This window comes from Euleptes europaea, chromosome 16 (assembly GCF_029931775.1).
Source record: "Euleptes europaea isolate rEulEur1 chromosome 16, rEulEur1.hap1, whole genome shotgun sequence".
Classification (NCBI taxonomy): domain Eukaryota; kingdom Metazoa; phylum Chordata; class Lepidosauria; order Squamata; family Sphaerodactylidae; genus Euleptes; species Euleptes europaea.
In genome coordinates this window covers 22202801-22230405 of record NC_079327.1, presented here as the reverse complement: position 1 = coordinate 22230405, position 27605 = coordinate 22202801, and the positions used below count along the sequence as shown (strand labels likewise).

The window sequence follows — 27605 nt, the reverse complement described above, 5'->3', positions numbered from 1 at the left end:
TAGCAGAATATGCCTACAATAATGCCATGCATCAATCCACAGGTTTTAGCCCGTTTTTTGCTGTGTATGGACAAGATTTCAGTCCCATCGTTCCTACAGATGATGTAGAGGGGGAGGGGAACCCCGACATTGCCTCCTGGGCACACGCCCTCCGTACCACTTGGCCCTGGCTCGTTAGCAACCTCGACCGGGCCAAACGTAAATACAAAGCGCAAGCTGACAAACATCGCTCCCCCGGGGGTGATCTGCAAGTGGGTGCTTTGGTTTACCTTTCCACCAAAAACCTCCGGTCCACCCAACCGTGCCATAAACTCAGCGCCAAATTCATTGGCCCTTTCCCCATTACTCGGGTCATAAACCCTGTCACAGTGGAACTGGCTCTCCCCAAATCTTTGAGGCGTGTGCATCCTGTTTTCCACATAAGCCTCCTCAAACCCCATGTTGCTTCTCCACGGTGGCATCCGGACCCACCGCCTGCGCAACCCATCATGGTGGGGGGGGAAGAACACTTCGAAGTCTCCAAGATCCTTGACTCCCGTATTCACCGTGGTACTCTCCAGTATCTAGTTCGTTGGAAACATTTCCCCCCTGCCTATGACGAATGGGTGCGCGCACGGGATGTCTCCGCCCCCGACCTCATTGACGCCTTTCACATTGCTTACCCGAACAGGCCAGCCCCCTTGCGAACTGGGAGGGGGCCTTGAGGGGAGCAGAATGTCAGGCTGCTATCTCGGTTTCGTTATTGCCTCTGTCTCTGTGCTGTATTGTCTGCCCCCCAAGGTCGCATGCCTAAGCCTAAGCCTGGGAACTCAGCTCCTGGGAAACTGTATTCCTGCGTGTAATCTCCCGCCTTTCCTGCCTTATAATATCTCCCAGCTAGTGAGCCTTTCATAGCTGTCATTTTATTCGTTTGCACTGTATGCCTATTTGATCAGTAAAATCCACCTGTTTGGACTCTATACGACTTTGTGGTGATTTCTGGTTCTGTGGGCCAAGGGCTGACACCCAGGTTCAATCCCCGGCATCTCCAGTTAAAGGGACTAGGCAAGCAGGTGATGTGAAAGACCTCTGCCTGAGACCCCGGAGAGCCGCTGTCGGTCTGAGTAGACCATAATGACTTTGATGGACCAAGGGTCTGATTCAGTATAAGGCAGCTTCATGTATACTCGAAGCCAGGGGTGATCTCCTCCCAAGCCAACAACAATACAATTAGTGATATTTTGTTGGGTGTTCTAGAAAAGAAAGCAGTTAAGGCAAAACCTTCTAACCTTTACCCATTTCAAGGGTGTAAGACTGGGATCTCATTACTCAGTTCAGAAAGTAAAGTAATATAGGAACATGGATGCCTTCAGAAAGCCCATCACTAAAGTATACAAAGCACAAAAAGAGAATGGCTTTTTAAACAAGCTGCTTTGTGTTGATGAAAGCTGACACATGAGGAACATATATACTAGAAAATTAGCCTGAACATGTGTCAAGTACTCCACTCCAAGTAAAAATTTAATTAAAAGTTGCCAGCTGAGGTTAATAGGAAATCTGTCAGGATATTTCTTAGAATGAAGTTGTTAAAAATGTTTACTTTATTGATCCCTGAATTTTAAAATCTTGTTCTTCTCTAACACATGGAGTACTTTGTCTTAATCAAGCCCATTAGTAAAATTATAATTTTCAGACGTCGTGTTTTGGAACATGAAAGAAATGGCTGGTCTTAGAGTCCTTAAGTTAATTTTTTTTTAAGGAAATTGACAACACAGTTCTACTTATTTAGATAGGATTTTACTTGCACAGAAAAGCCTTGGCTTTTCCTATTCTCCTTCCTCCTCCCATCCACATTCTTGATATAAATTTAAGCATCTCAGGGCCAGTTCACACAGTTTTGCCTCATCCGACACTGTATGTCCAACTGCACCAAGATAATACCATGCGGACTGGAAACACCATCAGGTAGACAATTCCCACATTTACAGTAACAACAATATTAGAGCCACGATTATGGAAATCATAGCTGAAGTTTATCCGTTCACCAAATGGTGGCCCAAATACCGTTTCCATGTGATTTGGTGGTGAAAACAATTGTAAACATGCAGGTAAGGCACAGCGCCTTTTCATCTGCCAACCTTTTATAAAGTATTTAATAAATATTATTACATAAACCAACCTTCAGATTTACACACTTTTTGAAATAAAAGCTTTTAGCCCTTTTTTGTGTGTGTGTTAAGTGCCGTCAAGTCGCTTCCGACTCATGGCGACCCTATGAATGAAAGTCCTCCAAAATGTCCTATCTTTGACAGCCTTGCTCAGATCTTGCAAATTGAAGGCTGTGGCTTCCTTTATTGAGTCAATCCATCTCTTGTTGGGTCTTTCTCTTTTCCTGCTGCCCTCAACTTTTCCTAGTATGACTGTCTTTTCCAGTGACTCTTGTCGTCTCATGACGTGACCAAAATACGATAGCCTCAGTTTAGTCATTTTAGCTTCTAGGGTCAGTTCAGGCTTGATTTGACCTATAACCCACTGATTTGTTTTTTTGGCAGTCCACAGAATCAGTAACACTCTTCTCCAACACCACATTTCAAAGGAATCTATTTTCTTTCTATCAACTTTCTTCACTGTCAAGCTTTCACACCCATAAATAGTAATTAGCCCTTTTAGACTTTTCTAAAGATGTTGTGAAAATATAAAGGTTTATTAAAGGGTTACTAAATTTTGGTTCAATCATTACTCTAACCATTAAATATTGACAATTTTATTGTACCCTTATTATTAGGTTGATTATATTTTCTTTTTTCCTTTACATAGAATTTTATGATTGCTATTAGATTAAATCTTTGTAAATTATTGCTCAGGAGTCAATTGTTATTTCTTTATTATCATTGTTGCTGTTTTTGTTGTTGTTGTTGTTGTTGAATGAACTTTTTATTGTGTTTTGTTTGATCTGCTGTTTTAGAACTATGATTAAATTGATTAATTACTTTAATAATTTTTAAAATTATTGACCTCTAAATTCATTTTATAAAATCTAGCAAGTTTCCAAAATCATAACAGCAGAGCATAGATTTGGGTCACTCAACACCTTACTAAATTTCAGCTGTAAACTTTGATCTGATCAGAGTATTCTATATATAAGTAAATGAGCAGCGTACATATAAGAAAAAAACAGAACAATATTAAGGACTAGATCCTATCACATGAGAAAGGAAGAAACAAGGAGAATATGTTCAGGAAGTTCAAAAATTATCATAATTTGTCATTCTACTGCAAGATATTTAAATCATTATACTGTTGAAAGGTAAAGCTAATTAAAAACCTGTGAAGTGCTATAAATCTAATTCATGTTCACAAACTACAGTAAGAATTGCCACTTTCATTTCAAAATCTGAACAAACTGTACCACAGATTAAAAGCAATCTCTCTAAAATATATGCCTTGAATTCACTATCATGCACAATTATACTAATTAAAATGTAAATAATGTAGAAGTGCTCTTTTGGTTATCAGAACTTCTCTATCAACTAAACAGCAGCTCAACTTTCACTTTTGCAGGCATGCTGTAAGGGAGAAAATATTTCTGCAGTGTATCCCGGGACTTTATGTAAGTGGAGAAGAAACGTCTCTCCACAACACAACTGAATTGTTACAATGTACAGCAGACCTTCACGATTCGTGCATTTATGACTCACAGTTTTATTTATTCGCTGAGTACGATTGTGCGAGGAGGTCTCTGGCCTGTTTTTACTCTCACTGTGCCATCGTCATAGTCATCACAAAGTTAGTAAATTTTGTGAGGAAAATTTGGTTGCTTTGCTAATTGGAGGCAGCAGAAGCTTGCCTCCCTGTATCTGTGGATTTTGCAATTCCACAGTGATATTGGGAATGGATCCCCCCCAAAATGGTGACAGTCTTCCCACTGGCATCTGGTAGCTTATGATGGGTTGTACCAACAGCTACACCAATGCAGCATCACAAGCCATGAGGTGTATTATTTATTTATTTACTTCATTTATGCCCAGCTTTTTTAAAATGGCTTGCATGGTTCTCCTCTCCTCCACTTTACCCTCACAGCAACACTGTGAAGTACGTTAGGCTGAGAGTGCATGATGGGCGCAAGGTCACCAAGCAAGCTTCCACAGCAGAATGGGGGTTCAAACCTGGGTCTCCAAGATCCTCGCCTGTCACTCTAACCACTACACCGTGTTGGCAATTGGGGGAAGTTACAAAAGCAGACACATCAGTATAAACACTTAGAATCAAAACTGCCAGAAAAACAATGCCTGAATTCTTTAGCTCTTGTTTCCGAAATATGTTTCTCTCGAGAATTTAACTGCTCAATTTGACAATTAAAAACAATCCTGAGTTACAGCTGTTCTTAAAATTGAAGATAATCATTATTTCAATTTTTCAAGATATTTTTAAAACAAAAAATGTTGTGGGCTGAGATTAAAAGTAAAAAAAAAGAATTTGTGAATTATTTCAGTAGCACAGAAAAATTAAAACCCTATACACATTTTAAAATTAGAAATAACATTTCCATTGAGGACTAACCTTTAAAGCCATCTGGATAAACGTCAGGCAGAAACTTAGTATTGATATCTCCCTGGACAAAGCGTGGATGGATTATCACTTCCCGTAGTAAGGCAATATTATGGGTCACACCTAAAAGTAAAGTAACGTTGAAGTCATGTTGCTCTATTGTATCCTGGAAGAGGCAAGGAAACCCAAAATAGAATGGACATGCTAGGCAGATACATTTAGAGGGACTGGTGCTTAGGGTGGTGGTGGTGGGGAGAAGCTATAAGCACTCAAGTTTACAGAAAGATCCAGATGTGAAACATCTGAATAAATGATATTTTATAGCACTACACAATCATTCATTCTGAAAGCCAGTACAACGTAACCAAACAAGAGAAACCTCAAGTGAGGCATACATAGTCAAGCTTCACAACACACACTGGACAATGTTTTCCTGTAACAGAGACAATATCACTGGAAAATTCCATGGGACAGAGAAGAGGAACATTTTAAAGGTTAAAACTAATACTCTTTTCTTCTATTATTTCACTTCACGACTAAACACAGACATCTTTTTGCATGTATGCTGAAACAATCCAAAGACTAAAGAAATAATTCAAAGACTGCATTTTCCCTTACAGTAGAAATATTTTAGCTTTTTGTTTAGCCAGTACCAAGCCCTTCTTAACGTAAACAGGCAGCCTAAATATTACTGATTAAAGACTACTTCTTAGATCAACTCTTTGTTTGGGGGCCCAGATGCTCTGGGAAGAAGCAAGCGAGTGCCAGAAAATGCATTGATGTGATCTACAGTCCTAGGGCTGCCAACCTCCAGGTACTAGCTGGAGAGCTCCTGCTATTACGGCTGATCTCCAGCCGATGGAGATCAGTTCCCCTGGAGAAAATGGCCGCTTTGGCAACTGGGCTCTTTGGCATTGAAGTCCCTCCCTTCCCCAAACCCAGCTCTCTTCAGGCTCTGCCCCCAAAATCTCCCGCCGGTAGTGAAGAGGACCTGGCAACTCTTCACAGTACTCATGAGCACAATGTTGGGGATCACTCCTGCAGAAAAAGTATTTTTTTTAAGCAAACATAATGCACATTCAGTGGAACAAAGAAACTTAGAAACACATTTAAGGATAAGGAGACAATATTTAAAACATCTTTCTTGTGAACAAGAAAAGCCATAAAAAAACAGAAATTGCAGCCTAATTAATGCACATTCGGTGGTTTTGCTTACACACACTTGACTGAGTGCAAATATAGTTAATAGTAAACTTTCCAGCCTTCTGGGAATAATGAAATCCATAGGCGAGAGTCTCTACCTGGCAATCTCACCAGGTATGCTGAGAAATCTGGCTTTGTAAATTAAACAAATGAAAATAAACTACTAACCACCATCACCTCAAATGGCTAAAAAACCATTTTAAAAACCATCTAGAAAACCTCCAGAAGGGGCAAATTGTGAGAACAGCAGCATGCCACTTAAAAGGAAAAGGAATGGCAGAGGAAAATGGTTCTTTTGTCAGTCCCTTAAAGTTTAGAGAATCCTGGAAGAATAGAGGTGTGTGGTAGAGGGCATGGGGAGGGGATTTCCAAATAATTCATCCCCACCTCCACCTGCAATTTCTCATGGGCCTCCAGCTTGTAATATTACAGTAATATGAAAAACCAGATTAAATGTTTTGCTGTCCCAAACTGCTATGCCAGAGGTCCCCAACGTGATGCCTGTGGGCACCATGACGCCCACTGAGACTTTTCCTAGTGCCCACCAAGAGTTCTTAGAAAGTAGAGGGCTAGGGTTGCCAACCTCCAGGTACTGGCTGGAGATCTCCTGCTATTACAACTGTTCTCCAGCCAATAGAGATCAGATCACCTGGAGAAAATTGCCACTTTGGCAATTGGACTCTATAGCATTGAAGTCCCTCCCTGCACAATGCAATCCCTAATGAGGTGACAGAGTTGACAGGAATCTCTTTATGCTTACTGATTGCCCCCAAGAGCCAAAATCAAGTAGTATTTTAATTCAGTCCAAACTATGTGCAACAGAGAAATTAAGTCAAGAGGCGCCTGAAATCCTTTAAGCCTTGACAGTCCATTTGTAGAGTTCAATGAAAAGAGGATGCATGCCGTATTTAGAGAGCAGCATCAAGAAAACATTTTATTTATTATTATGCTTATGTTGACGGATAGAATTCCAAATAATTACTTTGACTTAGAATAATGTGTTTAGCGATTTATTAGATAAGGAGATCAGAGACAGGAGTTTTGTTATTTTATACTTACAGCTGAATGACTGAATAGACTAATAATTTGTTTAAGATAATTAACATGAGAACACTAATATTAAGAATGATGACATTAGTAATATGTAGAGGTGAAACAAAGAAATATAATACTATCACATGAATATTATATCATGAAAATGAGAATTTATCAAGTGGTAAAGGGGATATATGAAATAAGCAAAGAAATGTAATTGAATTGAAATAACGTATGAGACATATCTAATAGTAGTTTCTTGTTATAGTTAGGTAAATTTGTAGATGCTAAAAGGAAGAACTATTTAAAAAATAACAACAACATGATATTGTATCTAAAGTTTAAACTAATACAGTAACTGGTATAAAATGGTGGAATTTATATTTTTGTTCAGTAATAATATTTAACATTGACAGAAAATATTCCAGTAGTAAATATAGCAGCGATTCTAATAATAATGCTTCAGGTAGTTGTTTTAACTTGCTTATGCTTATGATTTTTTTTTCTCGCTTCCCCCCAATAGCCCTTCTTTAATTTTTGTATCCCATATTTAAAAAATCAATAAAAACCTTATTTTAAAAAAGGAAAGAAAACATTTTATGTATGTAAATTAGTACTCTTAAGCTTGTATTTTCTGTTTGCCGCAAGGACTTGTGAGTCTATCTTCAACTATCCCTAAAATCAAACAAAGGCCAACATAACTTTTTAAGCACATTAATAACTGTAGTGCCTCTATGACAAATTTCTAGTACCCCAAAAGACTTAAAGAAACTTCAAGTATGATTTGCAGTTTACCATGACCTCAGTGAAAGTTCACAAGGTATCCCCCATCTGTGTGAATAACTATGAGGCTACAGAAATCTGGACCCCTAGAGGAGTTTACTCCTGGCTACCTGCTGCTTCCAAAACACCAGCCAGACATTAACCCTACATTTTCACAGGATCAAACAGAGGCCAGCCTGCTTGCACACTGAACTATATATTACATCCATCCCACAATGATATTTCCTTCTGCACCAACCTAAGGGGGAAAATCACACTGTAATCCAAGCAAAAGAGACCTAAGCCACAAACCTCAAAGAATAACCACCTCTCTGTTGTTGTTTTTATTCACAATGGGAAAAAGCTGGATAAGAGAAATTAAGAATAATGCTGCAGGTTTGTGGTTCTAGGTTCCAGGAGAAAGAACACAATGTTAAGCTCAACATGACAATCAAATCTTTTATTCTACCGTGGTGTGCAGAAAAGGAAATAAAACATCTTTCAATGAAATATTTACTGCATTTAACAATTCCATGGAGATTAGAGAAGTCTTCGGATCAGTGCCCCTAACTTCTAGAGATTTTTTAAAATAATTCTACCCCTCTGAGGTAGTAATTTTTTTAAGGTTTCTGAAACACTACCACCACCTCCCACAATCAACAACGGCAACTTTTGTAACTTGCCCTTCTTCGAAAGGAGCTCAATGCAGCCGGTGAAATGGAATTTTCCTACTTTATCCTTACGACACTTCTGTGAGGTAGGTTAGGCTGAGGCAGTGATCGGGCCCAAGGCCACCCAGTGAGATTGAAGGCTAAGCAGAGACTGAAATGCTGGCCTTTCTGGTCAGAAATATAACGCGCTACTAACTGTAACACAACAACTTCTCCACTGGATTCCTGTGGTGAGTAAATCTCTTCCAGGTGACCAGGCAGGGAAAACGTTTCAATTTACAAAGGAAGCTGGATACCCCCACAAACAGACTGTCTACAAGTTGAAGGCTTTCAAGGAATCACTAGGGGAGGAGGGGATAAACAGCTGAAAGATTTCCTTCCCCGCTATAGTGCATGATGCCCAGGTCTAACTGAGTAGCTTCCTATAACTCTGAACCTTAGCACTCTAGCACTACAGCACAATTGCTATAGCCTAAGGCTACAAAGTTTCTCTTCTACCTCCCAACATGAGAACTACAGTGGATGGAGTAGAGGCTGGTACTTCAGGGTAAATGGGGCAATCTCCCCCCAATTCCCTCCTGCCTGCCGCCTTACTGTCCTCACCAGAGAGCCCAGGAAATGGTGGGAAATAGTCAGCTATAGCCACTACTATAGACAGCTACTCAGTCTCTGTCTCATCTTTGTTAACTGCAAGCAAACAAGTCTCTCCCTACAAAGGGAGAGCCCCCCCCCCAAACCAGGCCCATCCAAACCACTACACTAGTTCATTAGGCAGGGAGAGTTGTAATTACGGTTTCCACTGACTGGTTACTGGATCTGTAAGAATCCATTGACCAGGTCAGCCAATCTTCCTTCTTTTCCCACAGATGAAGGAGGATAAGGGGGTCATTCCCCTCTAGTGGTGAAATTTGATAGCTATCAAGCCCCAAATGAAGTACAGTACTGTCTGTTTAAAGCCTCAGTTTCCAACCCCCCCAAAAAAAAATCAGAATCAGGCCTATACAATAGAATGAATCCAAAGTGGTGTGGGTTTTTTTTTTACACATGCCCCTTTCAGATAGGATATTTAGCCCTGCCCCTTCACGATCAGCAGGAGGCAGCCATTTGCTGTTACTAAGGGGAGAAAGGAGCCCCGTGGTGCAGAGTGTTAAGCTGCAGTACTGCAGTCAAAAGCTCTGCTCACGACCTGAGTTCGATCCCGACGGAAGTTGGTTTCAGGTAGCAGGCTCAAGGTTGACTCAGCCTTCCATCCTTCGGAGGTCGGTGAAATGAGTACCCAGCTTGCTGGAGGTAAAGGGAAGATGACTGGCAAACCACCCAGCAAACAAAGTCTGCTTTGGAAACGTCGGGATGTGACGTCACCCCATGGGTCAGGAATGACCTGGTGCTTGCACAGGGGACCTTTACCTTTTACCTAAGGAGAGAAAGCCAGGCAAAGAGGATTCACATGGCTATTCATCTCACAATGCAATCTTGTTGCTGCACAATGAAGAGATAAACTTCTCTCAGTGCGATGGGAGAAAATACTGTCCTTCAGCCTTGACTCTGAGACGTTTAAGGAAAAGAAGGAGAGTTGGTTTTTATACCCCAATTTCCTTACCTTTAAGGAGTCTCAAACCAGTTTACAAGCGCCTTCCTTTCCTCTCCCCACAACAGACACCTTGCAAGGTAGGTGGGGCTGGGAGAGTTCGGAGAGAGCTGTGACTAGCCAAAGGTCACCCAGCTGGCTTCATGTGCAGGAGTGGGGAAACCAACCCGGTTCACCAGATTAGAGTCCGTTGCTCATTTGGAGGAGTGGGGAATCAAACCCAGTTCTCCAGATTAAAGTCCACCGCTCTTAACCACTTCACCATGTTGGCTCTCAAAGTCTGGTAGAAGGGTAGAAGCATGATAGAAGTGTGGCAGAAAATAACTCCTTCAGTAAGTCATAGGTTTACCAGACTGTCTACTTTAGTGCTCAACTGCCCGTCACCACCAGCTCTCCCTTGCTCTTGTAGTGGGAGAAAACAGGAGTGGGATGATGCTGCAGATGTAGTAACATCACATTTGGTCACAGTGTCTGCAATGCTCTAGGAATTTCCCCAATCTCTATGGTCTTTACCATAGAGATGCAATTCCTAGAGCAGTATGGGGGGAACAATGTCCCTTCTAGAAGCAACATCACCACACCAATGATGCTCCCCCAGGCTGACAGCCTTAGAAACTCAGCTGTTATAACATAATATCTACTTAAGTGAAGGGCTATAACTCTTCCTCCCCAATACACACTTCTTTGCCCAAAGAAAACCAAATCTTCAGCCTGCAATCCCATACACACTTGCTTGAAAATGAATCCTATTAAATACAGGACTTCTGATTAAACTTGTATAGGATTGTACAATGGGTGATAATTTAAAGAAACTGCACATGCTGTCAATAATCTTGTTACCAGAATTTCTGAAAAATGGTATCTTCTGAAAGCAAGGGTACAGAAGTTCCTGAAAGTTTCTTTTCCAGAGCCAGCAACCCTTAATCTGGTTTGGGCTGGTTGTATGCAGTTATAACAGAATGTCTTTGACTTCCACATGTAGCCAAAGGCCTCCTTCCTATGTGTCACTTTAGAACATGGATAAAGAGGCCTTGAGCTATGATTTTCATATGTTCTGGATCAAATGGAGACCTGCAGTGCTCATATTCTCCTTTATTTCAAGTTAGTTGGCATCAGTACACTCCATAGCCCTTCTGAGATTTTTCCAGACGGTAGGAGGAAACTATTTGCCAGGTGCTGTTCAGGCTTTCCAGGTGAAGGTAGCTTTGACCTTGTCATATGGAGTGCCACAGGCCATAGCCAAGGTTAACAAAAGGTTCGATTCATGTTTAAACTCTATTTTATGTTCACTGTCAAATATCCATATGTGTGTCTCTGGATCAGCTGTTCAACTGGAATTTGCAGAACCATCTTTGGAGGCTAAGGCCTGCATAGCAACCTTCTCTCTTAGACTGAAAATCTGCGTCTCAGTGCAAGGTTCCTATCTGCACTATCTGGCCAATGACGGTTTCCAAAGCTCATGGCTGAAATTGGTGGATGATAGACTATTAAAACTGGGCCTTCCTCTGGAAACCTTTAATCAAATGGATTTTCGATCTGCATGCAGGCAAATTAAATTTAAATTTATCTTGTGTTACTTTCCAAGTAGTGGGCTTTAGGAGGGGGGAGCACGTGACAGGATTTTTCTGCTGCACTGGCTAGTCCTACTAAGACCGCAAACACAGTAGTAAACCTAGAGGTCATATTAGGTTAGCACATGCAAAGGGGTTTGTACAACTGTTTCTAGAAAGACTTTTATATGCAGTAACCTTCTTCTGCAGTGCTGCAAGGAAGAAGGATGCAGACAAAACTATAATTTGTTGGCTCTACTGCAATAGCCCCAATGGGTACCAGCTGCTACTGAGTTGCTAAAAATTCTGAGAACTAGTAACTTTAGCGGATTTATTTGCAAAGTTGGCTTTGTCAGCAGAACCTTTCATACACAATGTTAAACTATTGAGTAACCTCTCCTCTTGTAAAATCCTAGTGGATAAATATTAAGATCAAGATATGCTACTGACACTTTAAAAAAAAGGTAAAGGTACCCTGTGCAAGCACCGGGTCATTCCTGTCCCACGGGGTGACGTCACATCCCAACATTTACTAGGCAGACTTTGTTTACAGGGTGGTTTGCCAGTGCCTTCCCCAGTCATCTTCCCTTTACCCCCAGCAAGCCGGGTACTCATTTTACCGACTTTGGAAGGATGGAAGGCTGAGTCAACCTTGAGCGAGCTACCTGAAACCAACTTCCGTCGGGATCGAACTCAGGTTGTGAGCAGAGTTTGGACTGCAGTACTGCAGCTTACCACTCTGTGCCACGGGGCAGTTACAAATGCATAATTATCTCAAAGCCAGAATGTAAAATACTTCTGATTGTTACACCATTATCAATTTATTTATTTATTTTTGCCCTCAAGTCACAGCTGACTTATGGGGACCTCACAGGGTGTTCAAGGCAAGAGACATTCAGAGGTTTCTCACCACTGCCTGCCTCTGCGTCACGATCCTGGTATTCCTTGGAGGATTAAGCCAGGATTAAGGCTGAGAGTGTATGACTGGCCCAAGGTCACCCAGCAAGCTTCCATAGTGATTTTGAACCTGGGTTTCCCAGGTCCTAGTCCAACACCTTAACCACCACAACCACACTGGTTCCATTATCAAATAGACTCAGATATCAAGGGCCAACCCCCTCACACTGAAATAGCACCTATAACATTCCAAACTCTAACAAAATAGAATCATAGAATCATAGAGTTGGAAGGGACCACCAGGGGTCATCTCGTCTAACCCCCTGCGCAATGTAGGAAATTCACAACTACCTCCCACACACCCCCAGTGCCCAGAAGATGGCCAAGATGTCCTCCCTCTCAGGAACTGCCTAAGTTCATAGAATCAGCATTGCCGACAGATGGCCATCTAGCCTCTGCTTAAAAACCTCCAGGGAAGGAGATCTTACCACCTCCCGAGGAAGCCTGTTCTACTGAGGAACCGCTCTAACTGTTAGAAAATTCTTCCTAAAGTCTAGATGGAAACTTTTCTGATTTAATTTTAACTTGTTGGTTCTGCTCCGACCTTCTGGGGCAACAGAAAGCAACTCAGCACCCTCCTCCATATGACAGTCCTTCAAGTACAAAATACTTTAATTCCGTTTAAATACATAGATAGCCTTTATTCGGTATATAACCAGCAAAGTTACAAAAAGTCCCTAATCCTAATACACTGGTAAATCTAACCCGCCATCCAAATACAATGGGTGGAATACAACATAAAATGCACATATGAGGCCCATCCAATCGCCTAGGTAACAACCTTTCATTTAAATCACCACTTTATCTTTACGAATTTTAAGGGCTATAGCTAAAAATCTAGCACAATTCAATATGAACTCTGGGTTTATGTCAAATAGTAATTTCTGAAGAATTCAGTTTAAAATAACAGGTTATGGTTACACCAATTGACAGCTGGTGTGGTGTAGTGGTTAAGGTGTCAGACTAGGATCTGGGAAACCCAGGTTCGAATCCCCACTCTGCCATGGAAACTTGCCAGGTGACCTTGGGCCCGTCACACCCTCTCAGCCTCGATCCTGCAAGTATTTGGATGGGAGAGCTCCAAGGAATACCAGGGGTGTGACGCGGAAGCAGGCAACGGCAAACCACCTCCAAACTTCTCTTGCCTTTAACAAACAAACCCAGTTCTCCAGATTAGAGTCTGCTGCTCTTAACCACTACACCACGCTGACTCTCTGCACCTGACTTCTCTCACCAAAATATGTATCAATATCATGTAGTATAAAATTACACAGAAATTGTATGAATACAGCAACCTACCAGTCATAGACTTTAATTAGTAAAACTTCAGAATAAGCTGTTGTAGCTCATCATTCATGGAAAACATTCTTCAGAATAAATATTTACTGACACTAAACATATTCTGTGTTGATTAGCCCTTTTTACACTATTAAGCTTCTGTCAACTTGACATTCACAAAACACAAATCTGCATTTATCCATGTAAACTTAATTGGTGTCCTACATGTCTCTCCATAGATAAACAATTCAATATATTTAACTTGCTGAGAATTTTAATTGTGTTAAGTGGAATGGAAAGAACTTTATTTGCATAGTTATTAGTTGCAAAAGCATTGCATTTATTTTTATGAGAGATTTAAACTGCATAATGATAATTGAGCATTGATAGTGTGCAAGAATCTTAAAAACACACTGTACACATCTGACATTTAATACGTGTTTCATTTTATTAAAACAGAACTAAAAAATTTGGAGGGGGAATCTACTGTATTCAGCTTCCAAAATACACCTCCAGAAAAGCATTAACAATGTAAAGAGAGAACATTACTCACTCCCCACCATTAGAAACTCACAGTCATTTCAAATGTTGCACGTTTGTGACAGCACTGTGTAAAACAGGGGCACATTTGGAATTCTGTTGTGTGACATAATGGGCACAGCAACAAAATGGCTGCCACAAAATGGCCACCGCAGGAGGCGGATCCAACTACAAAATGACTGCCAGAGCTTACTTTTAATCACACAGTGAAGATCCTAGTACTGTGGTGGCAACGGCTACCAAAGCAAAATTTTAAAAAATCTGCACAGCCAATCCAGTCTCCAGTAGTCAATCAGAAGCCTTGCTGGGCAAAAGCCCCACTTGACCCCACCCACTTCCTAAAAACACTCGGCAGGTGCCAGAAAAGGTGTCAGCGGGTACCAGGTGCCCACAGGAACCATGATGTGGACCCCTGGTGTAAAATATAAGCACGCATCCCAAGAGATTATAGATTCTTCTCATATTGAGTAAATCAATGAATGCCATCTTGCCCATGATTAGTCCAGAATTATGTCCCTCACCTAACTCTAGGTAAGACTGCAGTTTTGAGAAGTGCTGTACATCGCACATAACAGCATATGTTTCTGAAGCATAAACAGATCACATCACATGGACCACTTCTCCCATTATCAGTTCAAAGGTGGGTAGTATTTACTGGCTAAATGGCATGTCACTATTTCTGAACCACAGAAATATGTCAGAAGCTTCATAATTTACACGCTTTTATGTTGCTTTCCTGTGGTCCTGCACAGCCTCTCAGATAATGGCCAGGATCCAGAGAACTGCTTTAGGCTCACGCAAAGGCTTGCATGTACCCAGTGGAAAGTTTTATTTTCCATTCTTTTGAAAAAGATGATCCGTGATATAGATCCCCAACTTCTTTTGAATCTCCTTCATTTTTGAAACCGGATTCCCATGTGGTTTGGTTGACTACTGTTTAAGTAAAAAAATCTGGAGCGATTGTGGACTCAGAATGATTTCCACCATTCTTTGACTTCTGGTCAATAAATTAGTCATATTATTCAGGACACGGGAATTAACAGCAATGCCATGTCTCTAAATCATAGCACACTTATCCATCCAAAATACTGTAGCAATGCCCAGTATTTAAAACTAACATCTCTACTCCACAACAGAATGGGTTAGTAAGGGTAGAGAAAACACCAACCGCAGGACAGAAACAAACCCAACATAGAAACTGGAGCACTAAAATACAAGGAAACTCTCTCCATGTTTTCAGCATCAGCTGGTTGCATGTATTTATCCATTCTTTAGATGGATATATAATTCAGCAAGACACCAGTGACAATGCATCTAAAGCATCCACACCATAAAACTAACTGGGGGACGGACGGGGGACACATTTTTACTGGAGCCATGGCACTGAGTAAATGACAACCCAAAAAGTAACTATTGTGTATTTTTCCTCCACACACAGCCATAAAGGTCAATATGGCTAACGAAAAATGCCACAACTGAATGGACTACATAAGTAGGAAATGTTCCTGCCTTGTTTAGCTTCCATGGCTGCTAAAGGGATTTTAGAACTTGCATCTGTAAACAGGAAGAGTCTCTTTTGCCTTTCTGGAAAGCTTAAGACTTAAAAAACAAACATGAGAATTATAGAAAGCTGAAAAATGGGGCACCCGATAAGTTTATTAAAATAGGCAAGCGAGGGAGAAATTAGATTTGTTAAAGGAACTCCACTTGAAAATGATACTCGTTTCTCTTCAGTTCCTTCTCCTGCTGTTTTTCTCCCAAACCATTTTCCTGTACTTTCCACGCTGCTCCCACTACCCACAGCTCCTCTTTGTTTCTATTTAATCTACCCTAGGTCGGGTTCAACCTTACTTTATATCTCTTTTCCTTTCTTCCTACTGTTAACCTTCCCTGCCCCCTGAGCTTCTGTTCTTTGAAATTTCTGTTTTTGTCTCCTCTTGTTCTTTTCTTCCCTGTGCCCTCTAATAATAATTCCTGATCTGCACCCCAATTGTTTTCAGTGCAGCTTCTATTCCATCATCTGAGACTGACTTGAGGGGGAAAAGAAAGAGAGCGGTGGCTTTGATTTACCCCAGGATCTATATTCCAAGGTGAGCTAATGAAGACATTGTGTAGAGTTTGTGATCATGGGTGGGGAAAGTACAAACTTTTCCTACTTGTTTTCGAACACAATCACAAAATGGCCTAAAATCAAGGCTATGATCTCTATAGCACTTCCATATTCTGTGAGCTATATGTTTGTAAACAGCTTTGAAAGTGCACATTCTAGGCCTATTGTAACTTACAGTGCTCTTACTGTAAGCTGGTTCTAGATTGGCTTTTATTTCATTTCATTTTTTCCCAGTAATCATAGAATCATACAGTTGGAAGGGACCACCAGGGTCATCTAGTCCAACCCCCTGCCAAATGCAGGAAATTAACAACTACCTCCCCCCCACATCCCCAGTGATCCCAACCCTCCCCCCACCATGCAGGATCCCACAATCAAAGCATCATAATTACCACATTAATCTACACCTACTGGGTGTGTACATTTTTAACATACATTGCCTTCATACAAACATCATCCATGCACCTATACGTGTTCCAGTACAGTAGTGAAAACTTTACTAAAAAAAGTTTGTTTCAGAGGGTTCCTCAGTGGAACAGGCTTCCCCGGAAGATGGTAAGCGCTGCTTCCCTGGAGGTTTTTAAGCAGAGGCTAGATGGCCACCTGTCAGCAATGCTGATTCTATGACCTTAGGCAGATCATGAGAGGGAGGGCATCTTGGCCATCTTCTGGGCATGGAGTAGGGGTCACTGGGGGTGTGGAGGGAGGTTGTTGTGAATTTCCTGCGTTGTGCAGGGGTCCAATCCAACTCTATTATTCTATGAGGGTAGCCATGTTAGTCTTCAGTAAAATAACTAGATTTGAGTCCAGTTGCACCTTGGAAGCCAACAAGATTTTGGGGGTATAAGTGTTCAAGAGTCAAAACTCCCTTCACCGTATATCTGACGAAGGAAGCTTTGACTCTTGAAACTTATACCTTGAAAATCTTGTTGGTCTCCAACGTGCTACTGGACTCAAATCTTGCTGTTCAGCTAAAAAAGTTGTTATGAGCAAAACCATGCACGTTCCTATCTAGATCTAGGGTCTCCAGCCTTTTCAAGCTCGCAGGCACCTTTGGAATTCTGACACGGGGTAGCAGGTGGCAACCACAAAATGCCTGCTGCAGGAGGTGGAACCAGGAGGAGAAGGAGAAGTAGTAGTAGTAGTAGTAGTAGTAGTAGTAGTGGAGGAGGAGGAGGAGGAATAGGAGGAGGAGGAGGAGTTGGTTTTTATATGCTGACTTTCTCTACCACTTAAGAGAAACTAAAGACGTCCTACAATCACCTTCCCTTCCCCTCCCTAAAACAGACACCCTGTGAGGTAGGTGGGGCTGAGAGAGCTCTTAATAGAACTGTTACTTGCCCAAGGTCACCCAGCTGGCTTCATGTGGAGGAGTGGGGAAACAAATCCCGTTCACCAGATTGGCCTCAGCAGCTCATGTGGAGGAGTGGGGAATCAAACCCAGTTCTCCAGATCAGACTCCACTGTTCCAAACCACCACTCTTAACCACTACACCACACTGTACCCTGTCTTCTGACCTAGAACACCCATATTTGCACTTCCACTCTAACTTGAATGGTCATCTGTCTGCGCTCACCCAAAATTCAACTTACCAATAGGCAACAAGAACATACTGCCATGATCCAATCCCACTGTGGCTCCCAAAATTTGTTCAGAATTGAGCCAATCATAGAATTCCTCATTAAAGTTCAGCCACTTCAAATCTTACTGAAAAAAGGGCATCTCAGGCCCCTCCAAGTTTGTACTCAATTCTGCTCTTTCACTTTCTGCTGAAATCATTGGATTTCCATCACTGGATCCGCAACTCCTTATAAGTTGGTTCTGTACTCAAGGCTCCTTCCTCAACTTTGCAGCTGGTTTGCTGAATCACTTTCTTACACTCCTGGACCTTCATCTGTCATTGGGATCCCCAACCTCATAGCCGGTTGCTGTTTTGGGATTTCTCTTCTCCTGTCCAGGACTGCAGCACATCGCTCTGTGCCCTACAGGGCAGGAAACGTACAATTTTACTTCCTCGCCTTATTTCCTCTCAGACTCTCCATTTGCACATCGATTATGCAACAACCAAGTGAAGCATTTTGTCCGTCCGCATTTGTAAGCCTGGTATCAGCAAGCAGCAGTGCGCCCAACAAGATGGGAGCGGCGTGAGCTGCAGAAATTCCAGCTTCTGAGGAAAAACTGTGGTAATTTCTGAGGCAGCTGACAGAAATCTCCCAGGATGTCTTATGGATTCATTACACCTTGGATACAGGGCAGCGTGGAGTTTAATTTTTAAGGATTATATTGTTTTCTTTGTTGTATGTTTTATTCTGTGACAGGGTTTTAAGTTGGACATACAAGGCAAAAGACTCACAACTTGGAGTTAGTTTCACCTTGATTAAAGAGGGTACCTCAGCAAGCAGCACAAACTGCAGACTCTCAAAAGAAGGAGAAATTCAAGTGTTATATACCTGTACCCAAATTAAAACATTTATGTATATAAATACATGTTCTGTTTATACGATTCTACATTTCTGTAATTGCCCCTCATTACCTTTGATATAAGTCCCTGAGAGTATCCTGCAGAGAAATGCACATTAGTTGAGGTTACACGTTAGTTTCAATTAGGATTTTTCCCCCTTACTGCTGATTTAGATTTTTTTCAGGCTTGAACAGTCTGACAAGTTTTAATAGCCCTGAAGAAACACAGGCAAACCCTGCATTAACCTACCCCTCTTCTTAGATTCAATAAGTATTCCTTCTACCAATGAAGTCTATTTCGAATTCCAGACTGGCCTTCACAAGAGAACAGGAGTTTCTCAGTTACCACTGTCTTTCACAAACTGTTTGTATTCCTCCCTTTTTTCTTTCTCTTGTCATTCTAGATCCACGTAACGATTCCATTTTGTTCTGATTTCAGAAATTAGCCCTATAATGTGCATTTCTTGCTGATCAGCCCTCTAGTTAGAAGGCTCACTTTGCTATTTCGGTTTTGAAGATAATATTTTAGTCTGTAATTATTACGAAGTTGTGTGTGACTGTTTTATACATTGCTGTGGGAGTGAGAACTGAAAACCAGATTAGAAATTTAAAAAAACTATTTTATTAAAATATTTATAATCCTGCCTTTACTCATGCTTCAAGGCAGCTTACAAATCTTCATTAAAAATTGCAATTTAAAAGCAACAAACTAAAAACTCCGAATAACCCACTCAAGCAAAAGCTTTGGCAAATAAAATAGTCTTGCAACTACTCCTAAAAATGTTTGAGGATAGTGCCCCCTTGTCTCCTCAGGGAACCCATTCCACAGAGTGGGAGTGAAGGCAGAGAAAGCACAGGCAGACTAGTGGTTAAGAGCGGTGGTTTGGAGCAGTGGACTCTGATCTGGAGAACTGGGTTTGATTCCCCACTCCTCCACATGAGCTGTGGAGGCTAATCTGGTGAACCGGGTTGGTTTCCCCACTCCTACACATGAAGCCAGCTGGGTGACCTTGGGCTAGTCACAGTCTCTTAGAGCTCTCTCAGCCCCACCTACCTCACAGGGTGTCTGTTGTGGGGAGGGGAAGGGAAGGTGATTGTAAGCCAGTTTGAGACTTTCTTAAGTGGTAGAGAAAGTCGGCATATAAAAACTAACTCCTCCTCCTCCTCCTCCTCCTCCTCCTCCTCCTCCTCCTCCTCCTCCTCCTCCTCCTCCTCCTCTTCTTCTTCTTCTTCTTCTTCTTCTTCTTCTTCTTCTTCTTCTTCTTCTTCTTCTTCTTCTTCTTCTTCTTCTTCTTCTTCTTCTTCTTCTTCTTCTGTGGAAGACCTGCCAGTATGTGGAGCCTAAAGACTTCAGTAGGCACATGGAAATATATTGGAGGAGATGATCCTTTAGATATGTGAGTCCTGGGACATGAAGGCCTTTCAAGGTCATAACCAGCACCTTGAATTGAACTTGGAAGCGAGCTGGCAGCCAATGTAGATGCTTTAAGACAGTCAAGATATGTTCCCATTGGCTAGCAGCTGGCAGTAATTAGGGAGGCGCATTCTGAACCATCTGAAATTTCTGGGTTCTCTTCAAGAGTAGCCCAACAAAGAGTAGTCCAGCAGTGAAGTTACAAATGTGTGGGTTGGCATGGGCCAGGTCAGCTGAGTCTAAGAAGGACGAGAGTTGGTGAGCCAGGTTCAGATGATAGAAGGCATTCTTGGCCACCACCCCATCCTGTTTTCCAAACAGCAAAATTGGGCCCATGAGCCACCCCCAAGCTACTAAGCTGCTCTGCAAATGCTAACTCCATGCCACCCACTACAAGTTATTTATTTATTTACTTGGTTTCTACCCCACCTTTCTCCCCAATGGGAACCCAAAGCACCGTACAGCATTCTCCTCTCCTTCGTTTCATCCTCACAATAACCCTGTGAGGTGGTTTAGGCTGAGAGTATGTGACTGGCCCAAGGTCACCCAGCAAGCTTCTATGGCAGAGTGGGGATTCAAACCTGGGTTTCTCAGATCCTAGCCTGACATTTTAACACCATTCTCTACACCACTCTCAAAAACATCACTACACCACTCTCAAAAACATATTTCTCATTGCCCTAACCTGGATGGCCCACGCTAGTCTGATCTCGTCAGATCTCAGAAGCTAAGCAGGGTTGGCCCTGGTTAGTACTTGGACGGGAGACCACCAAGGAAATCCAGGGTTGCTATGCAGAGGCAGGCAATGGCAATCCATCTCAGTTTGTCTGTTGCCTTGAAAACCCTACAGGTTTTCCATAAGTCATCTGCAACTTGACAGCACTTTCCAAATTTATTGTTGTGTTCTACTTCAAAAACTAGATGCCATAAAAGTGTCAACAACATTAAAAGAGCTCACTGCCCAACTACTGAAAACTGTATCTTGTAGCTTTCAAGAGAAGGCTCCCTGAAACAGTACAGCCTTACAGTGCTTTTCAAAGGCTAGAAGAGAAGCTGCTTTTTTACACTGAAGCTGCTTTTTTACACTGCCTGCAGAAAACTATTCTACAAAATTGGAGCAAAGATTAAAAAAAAGCATGGGAATAGGCAGTGGAAGTCGAAATGCCACTCACAATGAAGGCACCACAAGCAAGAGTGAAGCACAGTTAATGTGTGGGTCCATATAAGGCTAGGCAGCCCTTCAAATAAGTACGTGCCATGCCATGAAAGGCTTTAAAGTTTTAAAAACAGCGCTTTAACCTGGAACCTGGACAAATAAGCAATCAGTCAGGCTGTTTCAGAATGGAAACATAAGCACTCTGAAAGATGAGAAGCCATATTTTGCACTAATTAAAGCTTCAGAGTGGTGTTCATAAAACATAATAAAACAAGCATAAAATGACATAAAACAAGCAAGGGACAGGTGACAGAAGCATGGATCAGTTGTGACCAGGTCAGCCATGTTCAGAAGGGAAGGTTACTTATTTACTAGGTAAAAATGAAAAATGGGACTTAACAACCATACCAAGCTCTCTCCAGTAGGGATGCCAATGTCCAGGTTGTGGCTGGAGATCTCCTGGTATTACAACTGATCTCCAGGTGACAGAGATCAGTTCACCTGAAGAAAATGGCCACTTTGGGAGGTGGACTCTGTGGCATTATACCTCTGTCCCTCCCCAAACCCTGGCCTCCTCAGGCTTCACCTCTAAAATCTCCAGGTATTTTCCAACCTGGAGCTGGCAACCCTACCTCCATCAACAAGGCTAGGTCCAACAGCACTCTTAATCTCTTAACATGGTCATCTAATTATAATCTTACTGGTAAATCAATGACTTATAGAAATAAATAAATCTCTCCTACTGGTTCTTCTGATTATTGAAATGTTTTGGTTAGCTGACACAGAAAGGTGATTGTGCTCCACCACATCAAATCACATGTTAAATTTTTAAATCACATGATAAGTAGTGTTGTTTTTTTAAAGTAGGTTCTATTCTTAGCCTGTACTGCCCTATATTTTTTCCTCCATTTTTGTCCCAATTTAACTTATTGCAGTTCCAGGTAAATCAAATTTCCACATGAAATAGCTCGGCTTCTACGTGCACAAGTATAAAGGCAAGTGTATGTTTTATACTGGCACTCAATATAAAGATGGATATTATTTCTGCTGTTCTTGTCACTGGCCAAGCACAACACATTATTTTTCATGTGCAGCTGAGCCATTAGGGCAATACCAACAATCCAATTAGACCTCATGTTTATTGCAGACTCTGACAAATAACATGTTTAGGACCAAGCCAATATTAAAGAGCGACATTTAGAAAAGCAACCAGGAAGAGTGTTGTAATTCCACTATTTCTCAAGGTATTTCAACAGTTGGATGGATTTCTACAGAGACACACATATGCTGAAGCTCTCAAGTTACTACTTTCTGTGAAGAAAAGGTCATATAAGCGGTGGAGCAGCGGAAAAAAAAACTTTCTACGTTTCTCTCTTTTAATGCACTGATTTATCGGAGTTTAGCAATGGGGGTTAGGTGAAAAGACATCAAGCAACTGGAAATCCTGCCGTGCTGGAATTACACGGCCATCTCTAATGGATAAAAGTAGATTCTAAAGCAGAAAACTTATTTTGGGAGAGAAGGGGAAAAAATGAAACAATTCTGCTGCTAAATTGTATGAAGCCACTATCTTTACCACTTCTATACAACTAATAATTAATGTGTACCAAAAGAATTTGGAGAAGAGAGAAAATACACCTTTAGACTAGTGTTCTGTACAGGATCTAGGTGGTCTTGAGTAAGCACCCACAGACATTACTATCGCTTACAAGTGACTGGCCCGGAGCATGGCCCTGCACCTTGCCATATCATGCCTGCATTCTTTAAACATTTTTATTAGAATATACCCCTCTCATACCTCTTAAGTGTATTGCTACAAATGCCAGATACACTGTAGTGAAGGTCCCCTTACCTTTAAATGATAAACAATAATTTAACTTGAAAAAAGGATAAACCAATTTTTAAAAAATGGCATCTAGAGACAGGTAAAGCTGTATGCAGCTGCCCAGATGAGAACAAGAAGGCATGAATGCTTTGGAGGATCTAGAGGACTTTAGATCAGGGAAGACCACAGACTCTGATGCAAGAGAAAGGGAAGTGCATTTTTTTGTATACTGGTTGAGCTAGTCTCTTAAATGCTTGGCTACAGGTTATCTTCTGCTATGGAGTTTACACACTCACAATACAATTTTTACTTTTGTAAGAGAAACGAGGACACTATTGTCCGTTTGTTACAATCGAGGGACTGGAATTTAACTAAGTTTTATTCACTGTATCCAAGTAGATGTGCTGGGTAAAACAAATATTTTCTTAATTGAATATATGTGTCCTGAATTGCAAATTATTACATTTCTAATCGTTTTTGTCCACTATTTTTTTTTCACTACTGCATCAGCAAACCACATTTTTATAACTACCTCTTATTACGTAATTGTCCAAGGCCTCTTCCATTCGTTTCAGAGCTTCAGCTCTATTGGATCCATAGGTGATCAGCTGAAACAAAAACAAAAAAAAATCTAAAAGTTACATTTAGTGCCAAAGATTATTCCTTTTCAAGATTTCCAAAGATTAATCCAAGCTGCCATTTTAGGGGATGATGTGAACTGTAGTATTTTGAGATAGCGATCCTACCCCAACCAAACTCCAATCCTGAGCAAAATTTGAAGCCTTCCTCCAGCCTCCACTGGAGGAAGAGCCACATAAGTTGGAGGAAGGCTCCTTGAAGGCTAGCTAGATCCTTTCCAATTAATAAGCTTTCTTCTATTCGGTCCCCTCACCAACCATTATGATTCTCAAAGCCCCAAATGTTCAGTGATGTCCAGGACCCTTTTTGCAAAGCAAGCAAGATGCCATATAACCACCAGGTCCTACATATGTCCAGTTACTTACACGCCAGTTTTTTTTAATTAAGCTAAATATTCATATTTTACTGAATTTTTTTTAAATCCCCAAAACCTTACTTTTGAAATCATGGGATCATAGTAAATGCTGATTTCACTTCCTTGTTGTACGCCACTGTCAACACGGACCTTTGAAAGAGTGAAAGAAGACAGTTTTACTATGAATAAAAGGCTTTTTGGAGAGAAAGAGCGCTATCAGAAAACTGAGCCCAATTAATTACAACGCACTGCTAGGACCACTGGTTAAAATTTAGAATCGCTTTACTCTGCTCTGGTTAGACCTCACCTAGAGTACTGTGTTCAGTTTTGGGCACCACAATTTAAGAAAGATATAGACAAGCTGGAACGTGTCCAGAGGAGGGCAACAAAGATGGTGAGGGGTCTGGAGACCAAATCTTATGAGCAAAGGTTGAAGGAGCTGGGTATGTTTAGCCTGAAGAGGAGAAGACTTAGAGGGGATATGATAACCATCTTCAAGTACTTGAGGGTGCCAAGTTGTTTTCTGTTGCCCCAGAAGGTCGGACCAGAAACAACGGGTTGAAATTAAATCAAAAGCGTTTCCGTCTAGGCATTAGGAAGTATTTTCTAACAGTTCCTCAGTGGAACAGGCTTTCTCGGGAGGTGGTAAACTCTCCTTCCCTGGAGGTTTTTAAGAAGAGGTTAGATGGCCATCTGTCAGCAATGCTAATTCTATAACCTTAAGAAGATGATGAGAGGGAGGGCATCTTGGCCATCTTCTGGGCATGTAGTGGGGGTCACTGGGGGTGTGGGGGGGATGTAGTTGTGAATTTCCTGCATTGTGCAGGGGGTTGGCTAGATGACCCTGGTGATCCCTTCCAACTATGATTCTAATTATAGGAAATCTTATCACCGCTATTATACTTAAGAATAAATTTTAGATGCTTTTTGTGAAGCATCTCAAGAACCCCAGTAATGAACCAGTCTAGAAATGTCTTAATAAATAAATTACAAGTTATCTGTGGTTTCTGTTTGGCAGTTCTCAAATCTAGAACTCTCAGTGCGGGCAAAAGCTGATTAAAGCACCTTCACAAAATGCACATAATTATTCCTGTAACTGATACCTGGCATCAAAAAAGGTCCCCACTGTGTAATTGCACCCCCTGTGCCCCACTGTACCCAATATCCAAGGGCTCCAAGAGGGGTACAACTGAAGATATACAGCAGGAGCCATAGAGTTCTGCTTATCAGCTCTATAGGAATACTGATCCTCTAGCTTTTATGTCTGAGACACTTTCCTTTTTTCTGCCTCACCCTCATCTGGGGCACATTTTTCTTCTCATGATGCCGTTCCCCTGAGGCCTGAATGTTTACACAGCTTTTTCCATGACTCTGCTTTATAAGGACATAGCCACAATTAAATCTCTGACTCTGCATCGCAGGGGGGTGGGGGGTAGATACACACTCAGATATTTCTTTTGAAGAACCTGATAGCCGTTAACCAACAAAACTTAGTATTATTGCTGATATCCATTTTCATCTCTTGGTCTGCTTTTTGCCCCAGCAACACTGAGGTTACCCATATAAAAAATTCAGTGACTTAATTCTTGAATTCGTTGAAATAATGCTTTTGAAATTTGAAAACTATGTCACTCTCAATACTAACAAAATAATTCAGAACTACTAACATCTTGGGAATCTGAAGAAGAAAAACCAAAGGCAGATGATATAAAATATTATGCTAGGGAGTGGCAGAGAAGGGGGGAAGGGCTAAGAAACCTCCCTTCAATCTTCACCTGGAGAAAAAAAACTCTTGTAATAAAACAGCTCATCTGTCTGCAGCAAGGCAGAAAGAGGTCAACCCAATGGCTGTTAGGCTTTTAGATTTTAATTTAGGCAATTATCAAGGGGCCAGATGTAGAACCTCTTGTCTACAGTATCCACATGAGGTCACAGTGATGACTTTATTATCCAAATGACATCTCCTAATAGGCTTTATTCTCTGCAATGGAAACTGCATCGCACTTTTTTTTCCTAGTGGAAAAAAAAGTAACTGTGCTTTTACCATGGTACCATTACTCGTTCATTAATGCAGGCTTAATAACTGCAACGGTGGCTGCCTAGCTCATTCATTAGAAAAATGTCAAGGTGCCTCAGATGCAACAGCTTCAGTTTTCAGAAAGATTTTTTTTGTTAACGCTACTCCAAATAGGATAAGAAACTTTGGAAGCGTTGCAATGTCATGACCAATATGGTAGAGAAGGAAGGTCTGACTGCTTGGCTCCTACTTCTGCAACATCTTTACCATGAAATCTCTCCCCTTAAATCAAGTCACCTAAAATAGCCAAGAGGGAAACAAATTAAATCTCATATCACCAGCACAACAGTTTGTTATCATAATCCTTTTCTCCGCCAAATTTCCAAACCAGTAATAGGAGTTCGAAAAAACAAAGCAATTTCCAACAGGACCAAGCATAATTGCCCATGAATTTGGTGCCTCAAATTCTAAAATGTCCAATAGTGCTGGAACTTGGTTATATTTATAACCCAGCTTTGGAACTCAGGAGCAGATCTGTTGCACGTTTTCTGGCAACACTAGCAGCCCATTCCTGAGCTGGGAGGGCAAAGGTCCACAGGAAGCACGCAAAGGCCAGCTCCAGTATCCAGGCCGCTTGCACCGGTGCCCGTGCCGCTTACGCTGCCAGGAGTGGCAAAGATGCCGACGCTGGGGTGCTCACACCAACCTCCTTGCACTGCCACAGCAACCCAACCCTGGGATGCCAGCTTGGCCTCCTGCAGGCGTCCTGACAGCACACCTCTGTGCACCGTCGTTCCAGGGGGCGTTTCCAGGGTGTTCCGGGGGCGGAGCCACCTTTAGGCTGCTTCCTAACCCCCCTTCAGGCTGGGAATGCCCCCTTTGCCCTTACCTGGAGTTATCCCACCTGAATTGTATGCTCAGTGCTTGGTACATAAAGTGATGGCAGTTCAAAAGTCAGCATGGAATCTACTCTATCTACCACAACTTCTGATATACTTGAAAGATGGCTGTTGACGAGCAAGGTATTTATTATCTGTTATTTAATTAGAATGAAAAAGAAATTAATTTGCACTGAAACATAACATTCAGATAATGCATTCTACACCTCAGACAGAAGTACTGGCCCCAACAGCTACTGGGATTCAAACTCTTTCAGTCACTTACAGTGCCATCCTAAGCAAAGTTAACACTCTTCTAAGCCCACTGCCTTCAATGGACTTAAACAAGTGTAACTCCACTTAGGGTGGCTCTGTTGGGCTGCAATTCTAAGAACACATGCCTTGGCGTAAGCCCAAGTGAATAAAATGGGCCTTACTTCTGCGTGAACATACATAGGATTCCACTGTTGGTCGCAGAAACATGAGAACTAGATGAAGCAAAACTAATTTCTGGAATACACTCCTCTTTAATCTTTTCTTTCTTATTATTTCATATGCACCAGGGCTGAACTCCTCCAATAGAAAGGCTATTATGCCCCCAGATAAGTGAACAAAATCATTTAGTAGCACGGTATTGAA

General features: G+C 41.5%; 1 protein-coding gene across 1 annotated transcript in view; it reads right to left on the bottom strand.

Moving 5' to 3' along the window:
* PCCA (propionyl-CoA carboxylase subunit alpha) overlaps positions 1-27605 on the bottom strand; it is a 306082-nt gene that overhangs the window by 134431 nt on the left and 144046 nt on the right. The window contains exons 15-17 of the mRNA XM_056861686.1: positions 24153-24221; positions 23610-23685; positions 4540-4650 (exon numbers count right to left, since the gene is read on the bottom strand). Of these exons, the coding sequence (XP_056717664.1) occupies positions 4540-4650; positions 23610-23685; positions 24153-24221 (256 nt within the window). The remainder of the gene's footprint in view (positions 1-4539; positions 4651-23609; positions 23686-24152; positions 24222-27605) is intronic.